The 25,009-nt window shown below is 40.7% G+C and overlaps 2 protein-coding genes across 7 annotated transcripts in view; both read right to left on the reverse strand.

The window, feature by feature from the left end:
• The window catches only part of tiam1b (TIAM Rac1 associated GEF 1b), a 49,491-nt gene extending 30,432 nt beyond the window's left edge, over positions 1-19,059 (reverse strand). For 3 of the 5 annotated variants that reach the window (XM_061681086.1, XM_061681085.1, XM_061681087.1), the window contains exon 1: positions 11,060-11,250. The gene's annotated coding sequence lies outside the window, so the exon portion shown is untranslated. Of the gene's footprint in view, positions 1-11,059; positions 11,251-18,966 lie in introns of those variants that run through there. The other 2 variants (XM_061681083.1, XM_061681084.1) reach the window with 1 other exon arrangement.
• Positions 19,060-20,151: 1,092 nt separating this feature from the next.
• scaf4b (SR-related CTD-associated factor 4b) overlaps positions 20,152-25,009 on the reverse strand; it is a 31,719-nt gene continuing 26,861 nt past the window's right edge. The window contains exons 17-18 of one of the 2 annotated variants that reach the window (XM_061681736.1): positions 21,866-22,007; positions 20,152-20,844 (exon numbers count right to left, since the gene is read on the reverse strand). In XM_061681736.1, the coding sequence (XP_061537720.1) occupies positions 20,474-20,844; positions 21,866-22,007 (513 nt within the window). In that variant the 3' untranslated portion in view covers positions 20,152-20,473. Of the gene's footprint in view, positions 20,863-21,865; positions 22,008-25,009 lie in introns of both variants that reach the window. The other variant, XM_061681735.1, reaches the window with a different exon arrangement.

A 25,009-nucleotide genomic window follows, 5' to 3' on the forward strand; every position in this document is an offset into this window, starting at 1 on the left:
ACTTGAAGGCTTGCAATGGTGGGGAGTGAAGATGCTCCTCAGATTTGCTCCCTAGTTCAAGATCGTATGCGGTAAACAACTATCTCACCGGACTCTCCAGATGTTCGAACTTTTAGTTCTTGGTCCTCAAATCTGAAACGATTCCGATCCGCATTAAAGACCCACATAAACTATCTAGTAAAAATCTCACGTGAAAAGCATTTCAGAAAACCAACAGGACGCCTGATGGGATACATTGTGGTTGTCTGTAACCATGCATTTTTGTTTATTTTTAATGCTAAGCCACATGTTTACCAAGCAAGATGCATCCCAACAGGCATTTTTAGATTTGTGTGGATAGAACTGTCCTACATGAGATCTCACCATGTGTCAAAAATCAGCAAGAGATCGAAGCATTGGTCAAAAAATGGTCTCAGATTTCACTCACCGTGTGCCAGAAATTGCATCAGGTCTAACCTTGGGTCAAAACATTTGATCAGATCTTACCATGGGTCCATTTTTTAAAATACATTTTAACCATTTCATTTTATTGCCGCATTTGCATCTAAAGTTCCCAGAACCTTTAGTTCTGGGTACTTCCTTGAACTGAAAGGTTCCAATCAGACATGTTGAGCACTGCAGACCTTATCCCAAATGTTCCTGGACCTGTCAAAGTAAGTAGTAAATATAGTCAGGAAGTGTAGGTGACTGATGGACCATACAAATGGACAGCGAAGAAAGTGCATTTCATTGTAGAAATATGCCAATGAATGTACACGCTAACCGCTTGCAAAACTCGCCTTCATTACAACAGGTTCGTAGAAGCGGTGAAGATAGCACTAAAATCAGCAAAACCTGGACTAATTGTCTCAAAAAAACGTCTGATCATTTTAATATGCGATGAGGTTTTTGTAAAGCACTGCAGATATTTCTGAACTGTAGCATTAGCGCGAATATTAGCAAAACTAACATCTCTTACAACATCATGTGTTTACAAAAACAAGGCCTGATTAGTATTCAACAAGAATTGTAGAACTACTACAGAACTGTAAACAATTGCATTAGCGCTAACATTACCTAAACTCACCTTCATTACAGCTCGATCCTAACAAAAACAGCCTTTTTTTGTTTTTTTTGTTTTTTTTATAACAACACCTGGTCTCGAAAATAACAACGTCTGATCCTTTTAGTATGTCACGAGGTTCGGCTGAACAGTTGCATTAGCGCTAACGCTCGAAGACAGGTGTCCTGGCTAGTCCGCTAATATTATTAACCGCCACAGCAGGTGACCTTGTGATAGCATTCTCCTTATTACACGCTAGTGCCGCATCAACATGATTGCTGAGCTGTTACTCCAAGTTTACGACATACTTTAGCTTTAATATGACAAACAAGCGAGCAGATGGGATTCTCTTCACGATCCGATTTCCGGGACGCTGCTGACCAGACTGACGTGACAAAAGAGGCTCAGGTGGCTTCGGGTAATAGGACCTAGTTGCTAGTTAGCGTACCAAGGGGTTGCCAGCGCACGTCCAGCTGAATGATGGCCACTCATGACTGCTTGTTGTCCTGCACCAGGATACTTGTAAAGGAGATTTTTGGTCTCAATGAGGCTTTTCTAGTGAAGCAATTTAAAAAAAATAATAATAATAATAAAAAGTCATCATACGGTCCTGCCTATCTGTTCCTCATTCCATGAACCAGGAAGTAGTGAGCTAACTAACAAACAGATGGAAACAAAAATAACACAAAGTTATTATTTTTTTCTTTTTTTACTTCCAGGGTGTCTTAATTCGCGGTCTCTGACCTTACGTTCAAAATACACAAAGAATAAAGATTTACAGCACAATTGGTGTCCACGCAGTCGGGGCCAATCCCAGTGTTATGGGAGCACTCCCCCCCCCCCCACCCCCCCTAGAACTGCCACTGGTTGAGACTTTAGCTGTGTGCCGGTTAAAGTCTATCTGTTAATATACATAAAACAGTTGATTTTAATCATAATCATCCTCATTTTGAATTTTATTATCTATAATCAATCTAATTTTAATGTATTTGCCAATCTATAAAATAAAAATATAAAAAACATGCATGCATTTTTTTTTTATTTACTCATATTTTGATTAAAATAGATACATGAAGAAATTTGTTTTATCAAAAATGCATTTTAAATCAACCAATTTTAAGAAAAAAGGGCTACATTAATGCAACTAACATTTCAGGACTCTTGATAATGTGAGTGGGCCGTATATTGTTCTGGTTTGCTAACCCTAATAGACTGCAGGTAATGTTTGAAATAACATTTGAGCATAGGTAATTGCCATGTCAGTGCAAAAAGAAGCTCTGCCAGTTGCTAATAGTAAAACAGTTGCTCCTTTAAGTAAGTGTGACGCCATCACGGGCCATTATGAAGTCATTTGGCATCTTTTGTGGTAGAATAACATCAGCGTCTCAGGCTTGTAACTCTCTCAGCCTTCACGCAGTTAAACAAACGTACAGCGTGAGCGGTTTGACTGGAAAGCCACCACGGGGCAAGTATTTATTTATCTTTCCTGAGGAAGCCCCCCCCCATCCCCAGGGCCCGGCGGCACTTTTATCTCCGGCGTCGCCACCCGGCAAAGGTGCGACCCCAGCACATCCTGCTTGCAGGTCTTCAGCTCCTCATTGACACGCTTTGAAGTCCCTAAACAGTTGTTAATTGCTGGGTGCAGAGCACTTTCAGGACAAAAGGAGGAGGTGGTGGGAATGGGTGTGAGGGGGGTTCGTTTGACTCGTGTCCCGCACACAAAGGAGAAGGAGCTCTGTTTGTTAATGTCCCATTCATTTGTACGCTTTTATCCTTGCTAGATTTATTGTCGAGCATATTGGTACACGTGATGGATACGCCAATGTCAGCGCATGCATCAATGTTAGCATTTTGCACTTTGCACTAATCAATAGAATTTTCTGGATTTACGGCAGCAAAGTGAGGAGAATGAGCAGTAGGAGAGTATGTGGGCAACGTACAGGGTTAATAAACAATTAAGATATACAGCAAGTAAACGTGAAAAGCAGCAAGCATAGTCAGCAGCGTTGTATGTTGCAGCCGTAATAACGACTGTCCTATAAAAGCAGATGTAAATGGCATGAAAGAAATAGGTATATACATAGGTATATATGATGTAGTGAATGTGAATAGTTAGCAGCAGCGCATGACACAGCAATAACCATAAAAGAAAAATATTAATCAAAAACAATTTGCCAAGAAAACTGTGTGTCTTTGATGTTAGCATTTTACTGACAATCTGTGACGCCAATACAAAATGAACCATCAACTATTTTGGGGTCTCTGCACTTTGGAATAAAGGTCCATTTTAAATTAAATGACATATGTACATTAACTTTGCTTAAAATGAGCACTTGAAGTGAGATTAAATCTACCTGTTCACAGAATCCCAAACCTATTTAACTGGAGTATCTTAAAAGTATTGAGAGACACTTGAATACCACACGTCCCAATATCTGTTCCAGTGAGTTTTGTTTAAAAACTCTGGTGACATGTGTTGACCATTGCATTCATCTTGTTTTCACATGCTTCACATTCCTCACGTTTACACGTTCCAGCTCCGCACACACACCCAACAATTTTCTCTGCACATATGTGTGACGGTTTTACGATGACAGATTGGCGATTGAAGGTATCATAGCGGCGGCCCAGCAGTTAGTCAAGCCCCATCTGTTGGTTGTGGGCAGAGGAGAGGGCGGGGTGGAGGTCCCACTAGTGGGGTCCTTGTGGGAGTATTATTGACTGAAATAAGAGATTTGTGGTGCCAAATGCACGGGATCAGGGTTGTGAAATGTAAAAAGTGTCACGTGTGCATGGGAATATTAACTCTTCCAATGTCCCACATAAGAAGATGCACTAGGCGTTTTTTTTCCACTTGATGATCTCGCTAAAAAAGACGAGGAAAATTCAACTTTTATCGAAAACTAATGGACCTAAAGCGCTTCCCTTGGGGAACACCACTCCAGATTTTGTCTGATTGAGTGTTACACTTTGGAAGGATGTCGGGAGTGTGATTGTGCAAAATCATGTTTGTGATCATTTATACGCTGACTGTATGTTTTGACAAATGTATTGGGACACATGGAGATTCCCCCTTAAATCAGACAAAACAGCTTCCACTCCTCTGGAAAGACTTACTACAAGATGTGAGAGTGCGTCTGTGAAGCTGACCATTTACGTTGGACGTGCGGCCTCTGTTCTCTTGTTTTTCCATCCAAAACTTAACCAAATTTGCGAGAACAGAAAAGGTTAATTTGCCAAACTGTTCCTTTAAAGTTGGAAGCTCTCTTTGTCCATATACTTATGTCTGTACCTACAGCAAGAGTGTTGTCGTACCGTATTTTCACGACCGTAAGGCGCACTTGAAAGTCTTCAATTTTCTCCAAAATGGACGGGGCGCCTTATAGCGCGGCACCCCATTTGTGTGCACCGAGTTCCAAAATCTGAAAATGTGACTTTGATGAGCGCTCCGCTTGACTGACTGGGAGGATGTCCTGCCGACGCGGTCCTTATATAGAGGAAAGGCGGACGTGACTGAGGACAGCATGCGGACGTTAAAAGGGGGAAGGGTGCGCGTGAAAGAGGACGCTAAAGGCACGCCCCCAGTAGGTATATAGCGCCGGTATGTGCATTGTGCAAAACAACATCGGTTTGGCTAAGGACCCCCGAAAATGGCACCTACGAAGAGACACGCCTATGAAGCACAGACAAAGCTGAGTTTCCGCGGTAATAAGGCGAGGTGGACCGAGTTGGAAGACCAACTCGAGCAATGGATTAATGATCAAAGAACAGCCGGGAGAAGCGTCCATTCGACTGAGGGCAATAACTCGGACAATTTGACAATGTCGTTTTCCAGTCACTTTCAGTATGGACTAAAAAAGGATGTAAGGTCACACACATATTGACATTTAGTTGCACGCCCGCAAAAGAAGGCTCAATACACAACACGGGCGTGTTGAAGCTTGTAACACAAATTTGAAGGAAAGACAATTTTGTGCATTCTTATTTCTCAACCATTCAGGCCTCCATTGATGCCCACTGGCTTTGACAATGTCAAAGTATCCTCAGATCACAAGCCGGTCAGCAAGCGGGTCCACCATCCAGCGGCAACCAGTCCCCTCTCAGCCTTGCATGGTGATATCTAAAAATGTAAACTGCATCCCAAATGCGTTTCATTTTCTTCCAGGTCAGTAAACAACAAGATGTGCGCCAAACTTCAACCCAAACACATCAGGGTCGAGGTGCATTTCCATCAGCGTTTTTAATATTGATGAGTATTCCGGAGAGAAAGGACACTGAGAGAAGTACTACAGCATGTCATGTAAATGTGCTATCAAGTGCAGCCGGCAGCACTGAGTTAGTAGATGTGCATTATTTGGACACGAGAGATGTTTTCCCCCCCGCTTCCCCTGAGCATTACCTCCACCATTACACGCCCGGAGCGCCTCTCCGCCGCGTTGCATTGTGCACCGAAGCGTTGCCGAGCTGCATCCCGACACACTTGACTACACAAGAAGGACGACAAACGAAAAAAGGCACCAACGCTGCAGGAGTCTTACGGCAGAAGCCAGGAAAGGAATAGCTGGGACCAATCCATCCGAGTCCGTTCAATCTCACCGAGGATAATAATACCACCATAAATGTTAATGTCACCTTTAAGACATCCTGGGGACATGTTCTGCTATTCCGCTTTTTGTTTTCAAGCCATTTCGGCTGTGTTGAACAAATGTACATCCAATTTGCCAGAGGATATTCATCTATCTTCCTTAAATGTGCCTAAAATGAAAGAAAATTGACACATTTGTTCCTTACAACAAAGAAAGTCCCATTCAAAATGCCAGTGTTGGTTTCACATTTATCTTAACAAAATTTCAATTTGCTCACCAGATGCCGCTTCTTTTTGCCTATTCATAGCATGCAACAAAAAATATCACGTCATTTACTATTTTCCACAAGGGTGCTTCTCTACTGAAATGATAAGCGCTTATGTTGTTGGTGGATAATGGTGTGGATGTAAAAAAGAATTATCTGCACTTGGCGTTAAAAACCTTATCAATGCAAGAGGGTTAAAAATATATCCGATATTAATGTTTTATTTCCACTTAAAATAAGACAATCTTATAACGTTACTTCAGCCTGAAATATACCTAACATATATGAATTATATATTTGGAGATCCAAACCTCTTTTATTACTGAATTTGTTTACAATGCAGAGTGCTGATTTTCCTTCTGGATGCACTTTCTCTTTCAGTGCAAACGAGGTCTTCATGTCTTTTAGAATCCAAACGTTCAGTGCCAAGAACGTGTTTTCACGTCTTTTGCATTTTTTTTTTTTTTTTTTTTTTTTTTTTTTTTGCTGCTGTACTGCAGACAATGTTAAAGAGCCACAATCGCAAGCAGATAGCAGCAATTCACTATTATAGAATAAAGATTGCTGTCGATTTTCTTTGTCCAACCCCCACATTACAACATATGAGTTACAAAGAGGACACGGCTGCCATCACAGGCTGCAAGTAGCTGAAGACTTTTACACTGGAACAGCTAATGTATATGTATATATAGATTTTGCAGAGTATGTGTTGTGGTAGTTAGCAAAAGTATGTGTGTGTCACAAATGTAACAAAGTACACCAGAGATCTTCGACGTATGACACTGACCACGTTCGCCATAAATGGGGCTCCTAAACAATGCGAGTCCATCACTGGTGTGACATCTGGTGAATAGCGTCACTCGGCGGGCGCATGTATGGGTAAATACTTTCATATTTTGTTCTCAAAAGCCACTCCTAGATGTTGTTTTAGCTGGTTCATGGAATAAAACCACTGTTCAGATGTTAGGCGTGTCACAAAAGCAAAAAAAAAAAGTAGCATAGAAGTTGCTGTATGCTTAATATTGCCTCCAGTTTCTGAGAGAAACTACCAAATTAAGTAAAACCTACCTGAACTTTTTTTTCCCCTGGTGAAAGTAAGGAGTCTATTCTTTCATTTGGAAGATTATGTGTATATATAATCTTAGAACAAAATAGTCTGTGGTTCTTGAAAAAAATCAGTCAAAATATTCTTAAAATAGCTTCTTGGCAATATAGGGGTGGACTTTTCTGAAAATGGTTAATGGCGTTCAGTGAATGAATAGTGCATTCGCTGATTTGTCTTTCTACTGCAAGGAAACCTTTGTGAATCGATGGTCGCCAAATGTTAAGTTCGCTGCCGCCATTGAGCTGTGGGGGTCTGAAGCACACTCGTATTTAAAATGTTGGCTCATATCTCAAGACAAAAAAAAAAAAAGTCGAGGCATTCATATCTGAAGGTACCGCTGTATTTGTCCACCAGATGGTACTACTTGTTCCCCTCCATTTCGAGCATGCAGCGTAAATGGCTCAATTTTTACTGTTTTGTGATCGGTTGCTGGTTAAAGAACGACAACATTAGCTCGCAGTGGACAACGCGCATTCAAAAAACCCAGTGGTCTTAGCCGACGCAAATTAAGAGCCCGTCGTGATTCATTTGAAGACCGACAGCTTTCAGGCGCTTGTGCCGCCACAAGCTAATGGAGCACCTGATCCCGGACGAACTCAAATGGACAATGTGGGCTTTGTGGCGTCGGCTTTGTGGCATCGGCTTAAAGCGCGATTACGATTGTTTGCCTCCTCCGGAGAGAGTCAGAGAGGCTAAATTAGTTTTTGCGCAATAAATACACACGTGACTTTCACATTTGTGGACTTTTAAAAGAAAAGACAACAACAGAGGCAACCTTGGGGACAAGCATACGGCGGCAAGTTGGTCAATGCATTTCCATGACTATGACACCAGATGAGCAGTTCTCACCACAGGAGGGGGGCACACAGGGGGGGCTTCGGAGGAACACAATGTGAGGATTTTTAAATGAACTCACACACATACATACGCACACCCCCTCCCAACTACACGATGCACTCAAGTAGATTTCTCCTTGACTTTGACCATTTCGAATCCATTTGAAATTCACAAACGCACTTCAGTAGCAAGGCAACCTTGTTGAAAACTCATAATTTTGTCGCATGCTTTGAATTGGGGGAAAAGTAGGACCTTCCGGTGGACAAATATAACAATCAAAGAGTGACTGAAAAACTTTGGTATGGTTACTATTCTACAACCCTAATTCCAATGAAGTCGGGACGTTGTGGTAAACATAAATAAAAACAGAATACAATGATTTGCGAATCATGTTCAACCTATATTTAATTGAATACACTACAAAGACAAGATATTTAATGTTCAAACTGACAAACTTGATTGTTTTTAACAAATAATCATTAACTTAAAATTTTATGGCTGCAGCCCGTTCCAAAAAACGCTGGGACAGGTGGCAAAAAAGACTGAGAAAGTTGAGGAATGCTCATCAAACACCTGTTTGGAATATCCACTGGTGAACAGGCTAATTGGGAACACGCGGGTGCCATGATTGGGTAGAAAAGGAGCTTTCTTGAATTGCTCAGTCATTCACAAGCAAAGATGGGGCGAGGTTCACCTCTTTGTGAACAAGTGCGTGAGAAAATAGGTGAACAGTTTAAGGACAATGTTCCTCAATGTACAATTGCAAAGAATTTAGGGATTTCATCATCGACGGTCCATAATATCATCAAAAGGTTCAGAGAATCTGGAGAAATCACTGCATGTCAGCGGCGAGGCCGAAAAACGACACTGAATGCCCGTGACCTTCGATCCCTCAGGCGGCACTGCATCAAAAACCGACATCAATGTGTAAAGGATATCAACCGCATGGGCTCAGGAACACTTCAGAAAACCAATGTCAGTAAATACAGTTCAGCGCTACATCCGTAAGTGCAACTTGAAACTCTACTATGCTAAGCAAAAGCCATTAATCAACCTACACCCAGAAACACCGCCGGCTTCTCTGGGCCCGAGCTCATCTAAGATGGACTGATGCAAAGTGGAAAAGTGTTCTGTGGTCCGACAAGTCCACATTTCATGTTATTTTGGGAAATTGTGGACGTCATGTCCTCCGGGCCAAAGAGGAAAAGAACCATCCGGACTGTTATGGACGCAAAGTTCAAAAGCCAGCATCTGTGATGGTATGGGGCTGTGTTAGTGCCAATGGCATGAGTAACTTACACATCTGTGAAGGCACCATTAATGCTGAAAGGTACATACAGGTTTTGGAGAAACGTATGCTGAAGATGAAAATGAAGAAGAAGATGCTGCCATCCAAGCAACGTCTTTTTCATGGCCCCTGTTTATTTCAGCAAGACGATGCCAAACCACATTCTGCACGTGTTACAACAGCGTGGCTTCGTAGTAAAAGAGTGCGGGTACTAGACTGGCCTGCCTGCAGTCCCGATCTGTCTCCCATTGAAAATATGTGGCGCATTATGAAGCGTAAAATACGACAACGGAGACCCCGGACTGTTGAACAGCTGAAGCTGTACATCGAGCAAGAATGTAAAAGAATTCCACCTACAAAGCTTCAACAATTAGTGTCCTCAGTTCCCAAATGTTGATTGAATGTTGTTCAAAGAAAAGGTGATGTAACACAGTTGCAGCCATAAAATTGTAAGTTCATGATTATTTGCTAAAAACAATATAATTGATCAGTTTGAACATTAAATATCTTGTCTTTGTAGTGTATTCAATTAAATATATGTTGAACATGATTTGCAAATCATTGTATTCTATTTTTATTTATATTTAACACAAGGTCCCAGCATCATTGTAATTGGTGTTGTAATATTTTAACATTTATTGTGATTCTGGAGCTTTTGCTGTTAACACAATGCCGGTATTTTTTTTAATTTTTATTTTTTAATGAACTCTCTCCCACTCCTCCCACTTCCAGGATGTGGCCCTTTGAGTTTGACCATCTTGCTCACATTTGCAATTCACTTGGAGGCACTCTTTATCATTTCAGTAGCAGGGTCCCATTGGAGAAAACAATGGAAGGTGTGAAATTTGCCTGCATGCTTTGAATGGGGGCGAAAGTAACACCATCTGGTGGACAAATATGAGAATGAAAACGCATTTTAGAGTGTGTATGATAGTGTCGTATTTTAACATTTATTGTGATTTTGGAGCCTTCGAAAAACAATGCTCGGATTTTTTTTTAGGGGAGAAACAGAACATTTTGCTGCATGCTTTGAACAGGAAAATGGTAGCTGGTAGGAAAATATAAAAACTGAAGCGTGGCACATTTCAATTTGAAGTGAAGAGGGACTAAGCCTTATGCAAAACAAAAAGCTGACTCTAGAGGCGCAACAATTAAGAGATTAATCGACATCAAATGAATGAACAAACATTTGGATAATCAATTAATCATTTCAATTGTCCAGCAAATATTATCAGATTTATGAATACCTCCATGAAAGCAGGCTGATTATTGTTGTGTTTGACCCCCCCCCCACCAAAAAAATAAAAAATACATTTGCAAACATCTGCTTTTACTTTGGAAAATAATGATCAACAGTTTTGCCTTTTTTGACCACGGACCAAACCAGTAACTGAATCGTAATCAATTTGTTTGCGGATTTTCTGCAATGTCAGTTTGAAAAATGTCCTGTTTTTTCATAAATTGATGTAAATTAAAAAAATATATATTTGTCAAAGTCCAATTCATCGATTAATCGAAAAAGTAATTGACAGATTAATCAATTATTAAAAAGATCATTAGTTGCAGCCCTACACTGGATGTCCATCATTTTAACATTATAACATTTATTGGGATTCTGGAGCCTCTGGCGGGCTTTCGACACAGATCGAAACGCCACTTGACCATTTAACACAAATTTGCAATCCCCCACGACAAAAAAAACAAAAAGCACTTTTATCATTACAAACGACATCACACTCGCACACAAAAGGTTGCTGCATAGGGGGGGGGGGAGCTCCAGGTAGCAACATGACGCGGACGCCCCACACTGAGTACAAGCTGGGGGAGACCCCACGAGAGCGCACGTGGAAACGCACGCACACGCGCTTTTAAAAAAAGTGTCCACTTCTCAGCAGCAAACGCACACAAAGACACTGCACAAGCTGCGTCAACTTACTGTGCCAACGCCCACAAAGACGCCTCACAAAGTGCACTCCCGTGCCTTTTAAAGCGCCATTCATGATCCTCAAGGCCGGCTCAGACTGACTGTCCTCACGCGCCGGGATGAGTTGTAGAAGTGAAGGAGGGATGGACGCAGCTAGCGAGGGAGGGAGGGAGGGAGGGAGGACTCTTTGGAAATGCACCCTCCTTCGCTCCCTCCAGTCAAAGCTGCAGGCGGCAGGAATGCGTGTTGGCCTCCCTCGTCTGCTCTATAATTGCCCCATTCACCAGAAGCTCCCACCCACTGCCAAAGAGGTATCATGTTTACACACAACACCCGCCTCCAAAATACTGCGAAAATGAGGCCGGGAGACATCAAAATACACAAGGGATAAAGAATTAGATGGAAGGTCAAATTTGGTTGAAATGACACCCCGACAAAATAGCGAGCAACTTTCTGTGGCGTATTTGGAGACTTCGGGAGATCCGACTGCAAGTGAGGAGCGCTTGCTCAAAGTCGCCACTGGCTAATTTCACCAACCTCCTCTTCCATAAAAGCCACAGGCCATAAAGATTCCAATTGTATTTTCCCTGGCGGAGGCAGCATTTCTTCACCAAGGCGCTGAATTGCACTTGTCAGTTAGTGTCGCGCGAGAGTGAGTTTTCATTTGAGGCCTAAATTGATGGTTTTCCCTCTTTCCTTCCCAATTTTCCTGATTTAAAAACACATGACAAAACATGTTTGCTTTTTGGGAGTGGCTGGAAGAAAGGAATGGAATTTCCATTCATTTCACTGAGGAAAGGTACAAGATAGATACAAGCGTTTTGAGTTACGAGCGTCGTCACGGAACAAAACTCAACTTGTATTTTAGAAGGCGCCGCTCTATATAAAGTGTATACTTTAACAACATGTTGAATTTGAAAGCAGAAGTCATGGAAAGTAGTGACAAACATTTAATTACAATTATTGTTCAGTTTATGTTAAGAAGGGAAATAAATGGTGTGGGGTGCTTGTAATATCTGTGAAACGTTTTTGCCAAAATGAAAAGTACAAATCTCTTTAGAAAAAGGACGTGAAGAAGACACTTTATTTGTTTTATTGGGCCACAAACGGTGCAATATTTTGTCGGACTGGCAAAGAAACAAACAAAAACAAAAGATTACAAATATAACTCTTCAATGTGCTGACTCTAGATGTAAAAAAGAAAGTAATGTCACAAGAATAAACTTTTTTTGCTAAGTAATCTTTTTTGGGTGATCAGTTGTAAGAATAGTCGAATTTATTTGACAAAAAAAAATCTTTAAAAATTAATTATAATTTTTAAAGATAAATACTTTTATTTATTTTGGAAAATGTCAATTTTTTTCAAGGCAAAAAAAGATAATAATGATATTACAATAATAAAGTTTTATTTTTGAGAAAAAAAAGTTGAAAGCTAATGAGAATTGGAAAAAGTATTGAAAAAAAAAACAGAATCTCACGAGAATTTACAATCTTTGGGGGCTAAAAAAAACAATTGTAATCGAATGGAAATATAGGGAATTAATAGTTGTATTGTAAGAATTATAATGATCAGAATCAAAATCAAAAAATGAAGTCATAGTTTTTCAATTAAAAAAAAACACAACAAAAACCTACCAAGCAGCACAATATGTTGGCAGGCAGGCGGCGCACTTCCGCAAGCGACGCAAGACTTCTGACGGCTCGACGAATAAGAATAAGAATAATAACAATGAGAATAATAATCATAATGTCTTTTCTATTTCAGATGGATTAACTCACCACGCCGGCATGAAAAAAAAAAAAAAAAAAGCTGATTAACTTTTCCCACACTGAAGTACAGATTGGATTAAAGAGATTTTTTTTCTCAGCTGGAGCAGATGTTTAACACATCTGAATCTGCACTCCGTGAGCAAGCTCAAATAACTGGTATATTAAATTAATATTCCCCATTGAAATGAATTGAAATCCAATCAACCCCAAAAACTACAACATTTTTAATTTTTTAAAAAAAATAAATGTAAATGGCACTGTAAAAAAAAATAAAACAATAAAACGCGTTAATAGAGAATGCAAAGAAATAAAGTGGTTTTATGAGATGTAATTATTGTGTGTTGGGACAAGCAGAAAGTCCCAACAACAGCTGTGAGGTTTCAAGGGGGCGTGGCCTAGGGAGTGACATTGGGAACATTAATCTCTGTGTGAGCGTCTGGATGTGAGTTGTGGCCTACAGCAGCTCGTCGCGAGTGTTTTCATTTTGTATTTGTGTGTTTGATTGTTTGGCCCGTTCTATAAATAAAAAAAAATAGAATGAACAATAATAAAGTCCGATTTTTTTTGCTGCAGAAAAAAACGGAATATTCATAAAATACTGTATAAATAATCATATTTTAAAAAGGTAATTCCTATTAGATTTAAAAAATATATATGAGAATTATTTTTGGAGGGGAAAAAAGTGGTAATCTTATGTGAACAGTCATTTTTTGTAGAAAAAAGTTTTTTTGTTTTTTTTTAAAGAAACATTTTATTTTACAGGAAATAAATTATTTTTTTTTCTGAAAAAGATAATCATTTTACCAAAGTTATTATTCTTTTTTTTTTTTAGGAAAAATAGTCCTAATCTTACTAGAATAAGAATAAATATATTTTTATGGTATTGTGAAAAATTTGAAATGTTCCAAAATTAACATAAAACATTTTCAAATCCCCCTGCACACACACGACACGCCGCTATCTCGCTTTCATACTTGAAATGCAAACATTTCTCTCGGAAGATTACGACTTGACTCATTTGAATCAACCTCAGCAAAGATGCCGTTCGTTACGTGTCGTACGCTCATAAGGCGAAATATGACAAAGCAAAACTTTGGCAACGGCGTGCTTCATTATAGAAATTCCCACTCCGCGACTTGATCCCTTCGCCCAGCATCTTAACTTCCATTTAATGAGGAGCAGAGGCCCAGGTTCTGTTCTCACGTCTTCTTTCCCCAAATGTGGAAAGAGTGGAGGTGGCGCCAGGACGCGGGAGCCTAATAAACTTACGTCAAACTGTGCCCGGAAGGCTAAAATCACAGCCAGAGTGGCTTCAAATAAAAGGTCAGTTAATAATTGACTCAGCACGCCTCTATTAGTGCAATTCTCAAGCAGCCGCCCCGATGAGAAAACGCCACATAAATTCATACTGGCAGTCAAACGCCGCTCAACGCAACCAATAACGTGCAACGAAGCAGAGAAGAGGACAATAGAATGGGAATGGAAAATGACACACGCGAACACGTCTCACACCAGCTCAAGTCACAATTAACAAAGCGGCCGTCTGCGTCCAAGTCAACAAAACGGGTAAATTCAACATCGCGCGTCTGCTGACTCAGCACAGTAAAAACAAGAACACACAAAAAAATACTTGAGACCACCCCACTGTCTCGATCCTTCAAAAACAACAAGGTTCTTGTGTGAACATAGAATAATACAGTGGAACCTCCCGAATAGGCTAAAGGTGCGAATCATTGACACTCATTGTAATTGCGTTGATTAAAAAAAAAATTATAATAAAAAAAAAAAAAAAAAACACTTTTTGGGGAAAAATCCTTTTTTTTTTTTTTTTCAACTGCCACTAACCATTTTTGACCCCCCCCCCTCTCCAAAAAAAAGAAGAAAGAAAAACATTTTTAAAAAGGAAAAAAAAATGGGGAAAAAATGAACAAATTGAGAAAAAAAAATTCGAACTGTGCCGAACCACAATTATACGGGGGTCCGCTGTACTTGTAAGGTTGAAGGTGGATGCAGTTTTGTATTCAGGCCAAAGTCACGTCAAATATAAAAACAATGCTTCAGTGCCATCAACAACCTTGTGGAACTGAGGGGAGGAGCTTCATTTAGTCAGGCCATAGCTATGTCTAAGAGAAAAAAAGTGTTTTGCCACCATCTTGTGCCATGTATAAAAAACTACAAAGCTTTTAGGGTGGGCAGCAGTTGCTTGCAGATTTTCCCTATCCGCAGATATGTATGTGATCTGATAGGACAAATCATTTCTAACTCTTATTTTAATATGAAACTTGAAAATAAATTGCTTACCGATCATTTGATTTTGAAAAAAATGTTTTAACCCGGATAGCGAAAATCCACAATTGACATTCACACAAAAGGTTGGTAATTGCAGACAGCTGCCACAAGATGGCAGCAAAGCCCTTTTCTTCTATTAGACAAGGCTATGTATGCGCTGACAAAATGAAGCTCCTCCCCCGTGACTTCAACATTAGTTTATTGGACCCAAGAAGCCACAATATGGTGTCAAAGCAATATTTTTAATATAGATATGTTTTTACCATCATTATGTTAAGGATTGCTCACATTTTTTTTAAAAATTGGTTAAGATCTTAAAAATCCGTATGTGCGTGCCTTGCTTTTTGGAAATAATTTGTAAACTCTTCAACAAGCCTAACTTCCGTGTGTTAGGGAAAAATACAAATTTAGAGTTTGACGAAGCTGAAGTATTTTTTTTCATGAATGCAGAAACTATTTTGATAATTCAAGTTAAAGTGACGTAATGTTTTCGTAACCTTTGAAGACAATTTGGAGTCACCCCCAACGTACGTTTTCATAACAAATGAAAATTTTGCCCTCAACGAAACGAGTGAACGTACGAATCGAATCGGGATGGGTGAAAAGAATGAAAACGCGGCGAGCGCACGAAAGCGCCATTCCGGCCCTGGACGGGAGATCATTAACCGGGATTCCGACAGCGGGCGGGAAGCCTCTCGAGAGACGACATCAAAGACACCCAAAGTCATTGAGGATTCACGGGAAGATTCAGAACCTGCACGGCCCAAGGTGGGAGAGCGATTTCGGAGCTGATTTAAAAAGATGTTTGGCGCACATCCAATTGCAGCTGCGTGTGTGTGACGACTACTGCAAAAGAAGAAAAATATTACATACTCCACAGTCTCCATTTTGCTGCAGTGGTCAGTCTCCTCTTGGATAGCAAATCCTGCGCGCCCCAAGCAGCCACAAGATGATGGATGATGTTGTGGTTTTTTTTTTTTTTTTTATGCCCCCTTGGTTTTATATGAGGAAATGTCTACCACGCTAAAACTGCATGAGTGACCAAAAAAAAGGACACTGTAAAAAGAAGCCAAAACAGGAAGTCTGAAGACGCTAAGATGCAAAAGTGTTAGTTTTCATGGAAAAGGCATATTAAGAGAAAAAAAAATCTTCAGAAAATCATGAAACTTCATTTTGGACATTGCCGAAATTCATTTCATTTCAAAGAATGATTGGTCATCAGATGAGGACGAAGGCAAGAAGAGAAGCCCCGAGATGTCCCTGCAAACCTCCATGTGATTAGATGACACGTTCATGACACGTTAAGAGCGGACACTCGGCTAACGAGCGTGCAGTCCTCGTGTCACTTGGCTTCATTTTGCAATTCTGCTACTTACTACTATTTGGTGTAACATTTGTACGTCATGGAGCAATGGTTCTGCCGCTAATCTTCATCGAATAAATTAAAAGCGAGCCATTATTAAAGATTCAATGCAAACCGAATGTATTTAAAAATGAAAGATAACTGAACTTTACTTACTAAATGCACTGTAAAAAAACTAAACAAAGTTTAAGCCACTGTAACACTGCATAGCGGGAAGATTTTATTCAGTGATTCTTTCATGTACCACTAGAGGGAGGCCATGTACAACTAGTAGCACACTGAGAATCACTGATATAGGAAAGAGTTTTACCACCGTTTACCACCGTTTAATCACGTGCAACTGAAAATAATCTTTTTTTTTCAGAGTATCTAGGGCACTATAAAGTTTACAGGGAGTGAATTGAAACACAACTTTGGTCAAGTCGAATCTTTCATCATGTCGAGCCAAGCAAATCCCAAGTCCTGATATTGCCGACTCGAGTCCGACTCGAGTCACGTCATGCGACTCCAGTCCCCCGCCTCTGCTGCCGATGCGCGTCGACTTGGGAGTATTGCCATTGCAAATGAATGTGGGGGAGTTATGTGCGAGCGGGCCGCACGCGAACGCCGGCCGAAGACGCGAGGGGGCTAAAACGAGCCGCTTGTCCGCGAGTCGATAATGTTTCGCTCGCGCACGCCACGGACAAAGCGACGCACTGACGCACGGGCGCCTTTCACCGCGGCCAACGCAATTACTCCGCTGAGAACATTCCAGCGTGTGTGGCAGACAACACATCGCGTCTTTGTGACGACAAAGAGCGGGGAGGGAGAAAAAAAAAAAAAAAAACACATCAGCCCATTAATTGTGATATGGCGACATCAACAATAATAGGAGAAATATTGCACGCGCACCTTACCGGTCGGTACAGTACCTGCTGCGAAAAGAGGGAAACTGCAAGTAACTGACGCTGAAAAAATGAATGGCTTACAGATGATTTAGGGGGAAAAAATGCGCCGGATGTGCTCGTGTACATATAACTGCGGCGGAGACTCTCCGTAACGTCAACTAACGACCCAGGCTAAACTTAGCTCCTCCCCGACATACGAGGGTCAAGGTCTCTCATCGAAATGTGTCGCGCGTCAACATACTCCCCTTGACACCAGTTACAGTGGCGTCTTGAGGATACCGGCTTCGTTTGTTCCATAACAACACGCAAACACAACAAAAAAAGTATGTTTTACAATAAGGAAAATAGCATTCAATAAGGTTTACTGGAAAAAAAACTTACTGTAAAAACATAGTTCAATAGAATGCAAAAAATGTTTGTGCGTCATGATCAATTCTTGGCGACTCCTTGTGGTGTGCGTGACTTGGCCACCACCGGGGGCAGTAATCATACATTCAAGAAGACAAACGAAACAAGACACAGCTATTGTTAAGTGACTCAGCAAACCGCAGTAATATTTGTGGTTTTTCGCCAAGGATGAAGAAAATATGCTCGTGACTATTGCTATATTGTAAGTCTACATGTGTTGCGGCACAGTTTGTGCTCAAATGTGTAATGCCTTAGCCTGTCTATGGTGTTTTTCCGTTGTTTGTTAGCATTACGCTAAGCAGACTTAAAGCGATATGCGGTTGCTTAGTTTGACAACAAGGTTTAACTTGGAGCGGCATTAAACAGCTTAAAGATTCTTTTTTTTTTTTGGAAGAACTGTTCACGATTTGTCAAACCGCTGCTGGTTGTCAAGTGGCTCGAGTACATTTCACTGTCCATACAGCACTTGTATGTCAAACGTTTGCTCTCAAGTCAAAGCAAAAAGTTCAAGTGACGGCTTAGATGTTGAAAATGTCGTAAATCGGGTCACCACTGTACAATAGTTCTATCCTATTTCGACGGGGCTTTGTGGACACTTTTCAGTATGATGTTTTGGAAAAAACAGAAAAGAAGAAACAGCCAATAGGTGAGGTTTTTTTTTTTTTTTTTTTTTTTTTTTAGGGAAAAGCTGGGGAGGGGAAAAAAAATACAAACAGGTGAATTTGTGAATGGTGAAGTGAGAATATGCAGGCGGGCTGCTGGATGAGTTCGGGTCATCTCCACAATGCATGACTTCCATGCAGCAGGTTCACTTATTTTTGCACTTGTAAAAAGAAAAGAAGGCTTCCCTCAGGCGCATCATCATCATCATCATCATCATTACCATCAAAGCACTGCGTGCGCTACGCGACGACAAGATCGCGACAATTTCGCGCAGGCAGAGCACGCACGCGCACAGCGTAGACGTCAGAACGTTTCCGCGCGTGCAAATTCAACGCACCGAACCCTGAGCGACTCCGTGCGGCGCGTGCGTGGCCGCCACATTTGCACGGTCCACGCACGCACGCACGCACGCACGCAGCAGCCGCGTCCACCTTTCCACTCATCGCTTGACGTATATACGTGCACGCGCACCCAGGTTATTTCTCCTTGGCGCGACCGGGACAACGTCCCACTTCCGGGGTGCGCGGATGTCCACGTACCTCGCGTTGCGCCGGCGTCCATCGTGTTCCACGCGTGTTGCTTCCACGCAGCAGCCGGGAGGAGGTGCAGGAGGATGAGGAGGTGGTCGCGGAGCCCCCCCCCCCCCCCCCCCTTGTGGAGATGCGAGCGGACGTCACGGGACGCGCGCAGCCAATCGGCAGCGGCGGCTCGCCGCTGAGTCCTCGTTGACTTATTGACGGGCACGCGCAAGCAATTGTTGATCGTGTTGCCGAGAAGACGCGGCATCCCATAATATCACCGCAACTCCTGCTTCGATTGTCGCCCTTAAATCAAATTCCGTAGCAGCTTTTCGGCTTCTTTTTGTCCTCCTATATGATCAAATTGTGATTTATGGGGAAATCTTTTCTAAATGTTGAACTAGAGTTTAGATATTTATATTTAGTCTGCGATGTTGCGGAGATACTATAAATTATTTTAAAATAGTTTGTAGCAACTACACCTTGAGTATGTTTTTCTTCTCAAAATGACTTCATTTTATGATCAAAATGGAGACATTAAACAAATAAAATAAATACAAAGTAGAAAAGAATGTGAACAAGTGACACTACCTCACATTATGCTGAAATTCCTTAAATCAATTAGCAACTATAAGCAATATGATTAAAATATACCGTGTACATAATTTTAAGAGTGACTATTAAATATATTTATTTAAGCATATAGTCATTGATACAATATTAAATTAGCTTATGTACTGTATATACAGTTGCATTTTTTTTTTTTTAATATTCGAATTTCTGATGAGATTTGTAAGATATAATCAAAAAAGTAAATAAATCACTGTGTAGTAAATCAAAGAATTTCACTGTTATTAAATTTTCCATGATGTTCTAATTTGTAGAGAATGTATTTATTTATAGACTTTATAGATGCTCCATAAAAACATTTCTCGATTTTAACTTTGATCACTCAGGTTGACAATTAGATGACGTCTTGTGCTTGAGGGCGGGGCGAGTCTCTTTACATGAAAACTCAATCAAATGAGTTAATACATTTTTCTTTTCTTTTTAGGCCCAGTATTGTCAAAATGGTTATATTGAGCTGAAATTACTCAAATTAACACCAATAATAAACCAATTGGAAGTTCAAGTAACAGAATTGACAGCCAGCAGAAATGAAAATGTAACCACAGCAGCATTTTTTTATTTTTTATTTAGGTCACGTGATGGTGCTACTCGATGCATGGAAGTTGTTCTGCCGCTAGAGGGCGACACAAGAACAGAACATCTTTTTTTCTTTTTACCTCAAAAGGTGAAGAAGAAGCAGAGACAACTAAACAAAACACTTTTGGGCTTCTTCTAGACGTAAGCACGGTCAATAAAGTTGGTTTTTTTGTACCTCAACACTTCCTAGATTCATTTTCATTCAAATATACAAAAAGATAACAAAGGATGACAAGTATGTACAGTATTTACAGCTGGGGGGGTGGGGGGGGGACTTTTTTTGTTTGTTTCTTGTTTTGATGGGATGACAACACGGTGTTTATCACCAGCCCCCCCTGGAGAATCGGGGCGGGCCCCCGAAGCCCGGCCTCCTTCTGAAAGGCGGCCCCGCCCGACCCACCATCATGCCCTCCGGTCTCAAGAAAGGGGGCCGGTGGACGACGGGGCCGCGAGGGGGGAAGGGCAAGGCCATGCGGAACCTGTCCGGGGAGAACACGGGTCCTCCGGCCATCATGGGGTGCGGCATGTTGGGGGGCGAGAGGAAGGGGGGCAGGTGGGGAGGATGATGATGATGAGGAGGAGGACGCATCGGCGGAATACCCGGCGGGGGGGCCTGCGGGTTGACGGCGGGGGCCGTAGGGGAGCGCAGCTGGGGGTCCGACGGGTTGTCTCCTTCGGGGTCGGCCGTCAGCTCTGTTGGAGATTTGACAGCTGAACAGAAGAGACACAACATGATCAATTTTCAACTTCCGTTGAGTCAACAGTAGCGCTATGTGAGGGGTGTCCAAAGTCCGGCTCAGGGGCTATTTGTGGCCAGATGCGTATTCGAAAAATAACATTTATCGCATCCGCATCAAAGGGTTAAGAGAACGTGTTTAAAACCTTGAAAGCTTAATTTTCTCAAACTTAAAATAAGGAATGACAACAAAACGTAACTGTGACATGTTATCACACGTTTTATTTAAATCATTTTATCTATGATTATTTATTTATTTATTTTTTATTAAAGATCAATGAAATATTGTCAGACTATTTTGAATGGTGCTTCATGTTAAAAGGTATCAAACAATTTTCCAATTTTGTAAAATGTCACAAGCTATCGTTAGTCAAAAAGCAAAATCTCCGAGCTGCGGGATTTTTAGATTGCCGAAGTTCACCTTGACAAACAGTAGTCTGCAAAAAAAATAAAATAATAATAAATAAAAAGCTGCTTTTTTAGTTGTCTCAAAAAAGTGCATTTTCAATAAGACTTAATTTATTTATTTTTTTTTTCCCTAACACGGTGGACGAATGGTTACATCAACCTCACACTTCTGAGGTTTGGGGTTTAAACTGCATTTTCCTGTGTGTTACCCCCTAATCCTCGTATTCTGGCTTCCTCCCACATCCCAAAAACACGTTTGTGATGTTAATTCAAGACTAAATTGTCCTCAATGGAAACAAGTCTGGATTTTGTGGTGGCCACCAGCCATGTATCGAACTAGGACCGATCTGCCCAAGCATCACGACTCCACATTCAGAACCAGAATGTGTACTAAACTCATCTTGACAATGGCAATTGCGATTCATGCTATTTTTCTTCTCTTCTCCTGACTTGCAACATGTCAATTGTTATTTTAGTGTCTGTCGCGGGCCGCTAAAAAAAACGACATGGGCTACAAATGGGCCTCAGGCCGTAGTTTAGACACCTCAGGGGTCTATGTGAATGTCCTACCTGCTGCAGTGGCTTCAGGCTGAATCTGTAGTGGGATCGGCAAAGATCCCCCCGCTGGAGACATGGACACAGGAGACAGCATGACAGGTGGTAGGAACACCGGCGGGCTTCCGATGGGCGCCACCTGTTGGACGGCCGGAACCTGGAAGACAGAGAAGGGCATTTTAAAGCCTCGCCAAGCAGCAATAACACTGAAGGACCGAAAGCAGAAACAATAAACGCAGGGCTGGGATCACAGGCCACTTTTTTTTTTTTTTTTTTTTTAAATAGACAGATAGGCTGGCTTCATGATTCATACTTGAAATAAAGCAAAACATATATTGTGTATGTAAAAAAAAAAATACCTTAAATAATTCACGTATTTCCAACTGTGGTATTTGTAATTTATTTCATTGTAAAGCAATACAAAATTCTCTAATAAAAGATTTTTTTATTTACAATAAGCAACCAGTTTTTAATGACATAAATTTAGAAAATACATCTCAAACATATATATATATATATATATATATATATATATATATATATATATATATATATATACCTCTGTAGTAATGAGGTAAAAAAAAAATATATATATATATATTTTTATTGAATAAATGTTATTCAATAAAAAAAAAAAAGGATTAGAATGAAGTGATTTAACCAGTTCTATAAATAAATGAAAACATAAAATTAAATTTTACTCATATACACATTTTTCAAAAGAATAGAAAATAAATACCTACATTGCAATTTAGGAAAAAAGGCTAAAATAACACAACAAATATTGCAGCAACAACAAATATAATGTACATAAAAGTTCCAGTCAAATCATGACCATTTATCATTAGAGGCAATTTTTTAAGAAGCATTTTTAAGTATCATGAAATAAGTTTACTACTATACAAATAAAAGGTAAAAATGACAAAACCCGGGGACCAACAATGCAGGAAAAGATGACAGCTTGTGCTTGGGAGGAGAGTCTCTTCACGTGAAGACACTTTTCCACTTTTCTTTTGTTGTTTTTCTTGTCCACCTTCACCTTGGAACAAGGACCGTGGTGTGTTTGAACCACCGGTACTACAGCTAGATGGAGTTGTGGGTGGACTTCCTGAATTTATGTGATTGGAACCTTTTATTTCGGGAACTAAAAAGTCCCATAAAATGTATTGTTGCCCTGCAACTATATTTGTACTGCGCAACCAGGACCAGCTTTCCCACATCAGAGTAAATTCAATTTCTGGCATTACGGTCATCATCATATACTCTTCTGTGGTGGCATCACACACACACGCTAACACTTGTTACACACTTACTGAGCTGAATTTTGACTGATTATGCTTGGGAGGCGAGTCTCCTCACATGAAGAATACATGTGTACAGTGTACATTCACTGTTTTGGTCATTTTATTGGCGATGTTCCATACCACTTTTGTTTCAGACCGATACCAGTGAAAGTATTCATTCATGAGTACTCACCGATACCAAAGACCAGTACCACTCCTTCTGATACATAACATTTCAATGAATGCAATGACACAACATTTTGAACAAAGACCTTTGTTTTCCTGATGCGCAAGTCTCCGATGTGTCTAACCGCTGACGGTTTGCAAACGACTGGCGAGGAAGACTTGCTCGATGTCATTTTTCTTTTCTTTTTACCTTATGTATCAGTGGCTGGTATCAGGAGCCTTCAGGAGTTACAAAATAGCTTGAAATGAGGCTGGTGGTATTTGGTGCTAGCCCATCCCTAATTATTATTAGTCGAGCATATAGACACTGTTAAAAGCATGAATGCTTGGAGGACCATGGTGTGTTCGGACCACATGGACTATTTAACCAAATATGTTAAAATATGGGAACCATTGTTTAGATAAAATGCACAAACAATAAAACCCAATGACAAATGTGCAGGGGAAGGTTTGCTGCTTGCAAATCTCTTCACATGAAGAATAAATGAAGCTCACATCACAGAATACTTTCCATTTTCTTCTATTATTATGCTTGTGGAACTTTACCTTGGAAAAAGGAGGCATCCAAACTTGGAACATTTTAGTTCCAATTACCAAGAAGTGAACATTCCTAAAACTTTTGTCTTGATTGCTGTAGCCATGCTGACTTAAGAGCCAGAAAAGAAGGCACCTACCCCCCAGCTATTTCCTGAAAAACTCACCAATTCATGTTTTTTTTGGCGCACTTTCTGGAACACCCTAAGATCCCATAATGTCACCAAGGGGTCTATCTAGACAGGAAAGTAGTACAGTAATTGGTGTCAAGGAAGTATGCAGAAGTGATACTAAGTGACAAGCTTCGTATGTCGGGGAGGAGCTGAGTCCTGCCTGGCTTGTTAGTGAAAGTCACGGAGCGCCTTCAATTACCAGCAGTTTTTCGCAACTCTATTTGTTAATAGCAAAGGTGGTTACGGCACTGGTTTTGAGATGCTCACCAAACTACGTCACCAGCAAATTAGAATATGGCTCATGCTGGGGAAGAGGGTAGCTCACTCATAAGGCTACGTTATGCTTTTCATGATTTTTTTCGCTCTTTTTTTCTGACAATCATGAATCTGCTCCCTCAAACCACACGTCTGCTGTCATACCAAGACTGAGCTGTTTGCAAGGCAAAGATGACCAAATGTGCTGGCAAACTTGCTGGAAAAGATTACGGCCTGTGCCTGGGAGGCGAGTCTCCTCACATGCAGACGACCAAAGCTTATATTGCAGTGTACATTCCATTTTCTTTGATTAATGCTGCTTTTTTTTTTTTTTTTTTTAAATTGTGATTTTGACCGCAAGAACTATACGCGAAAACTAGTAACGTCTGGACGAGCACGGTATATTTGGGCTACTTAAACGATTCTTTCCTTTGGGGGCGGGATCTGCAGCTGCGAACATCTGTTTGGAACCTTTCAGTTCAAATAACTAAAAGTTCCTCGAACTTTACACGGATGTGGCTATATTGTTGCTATAGCCATATTGTACTGAGCAGCCAGTGCAGGGATGTGTACGTTTGTCTATTCGCAGTTACTACCCTCCTTTATTTACTGGAAGACTCACCTATTTGCTGTTTTTGTGCACCATCCTGGTACCAAGGAAACAATCTGAAGTGAGTTGAGGAGCTTCATTTAGATAACGTTGTCATTGGCCACCGTTATATGGCATC

Source organism: Phycodurus eques, chromosome 7, assembly GCF_024500275.1.
Source record: "Phycodurus eques isolate BA_2022a chromosome 7, UOR_Pequ_1.1, whole genome shotgun sequence".
NCBI lineage: Eukaryota > Metazoa > Chordata > Actinopteri > Syngnathiformes > Syngnathidae > Phycodurus > Phycodurus eques.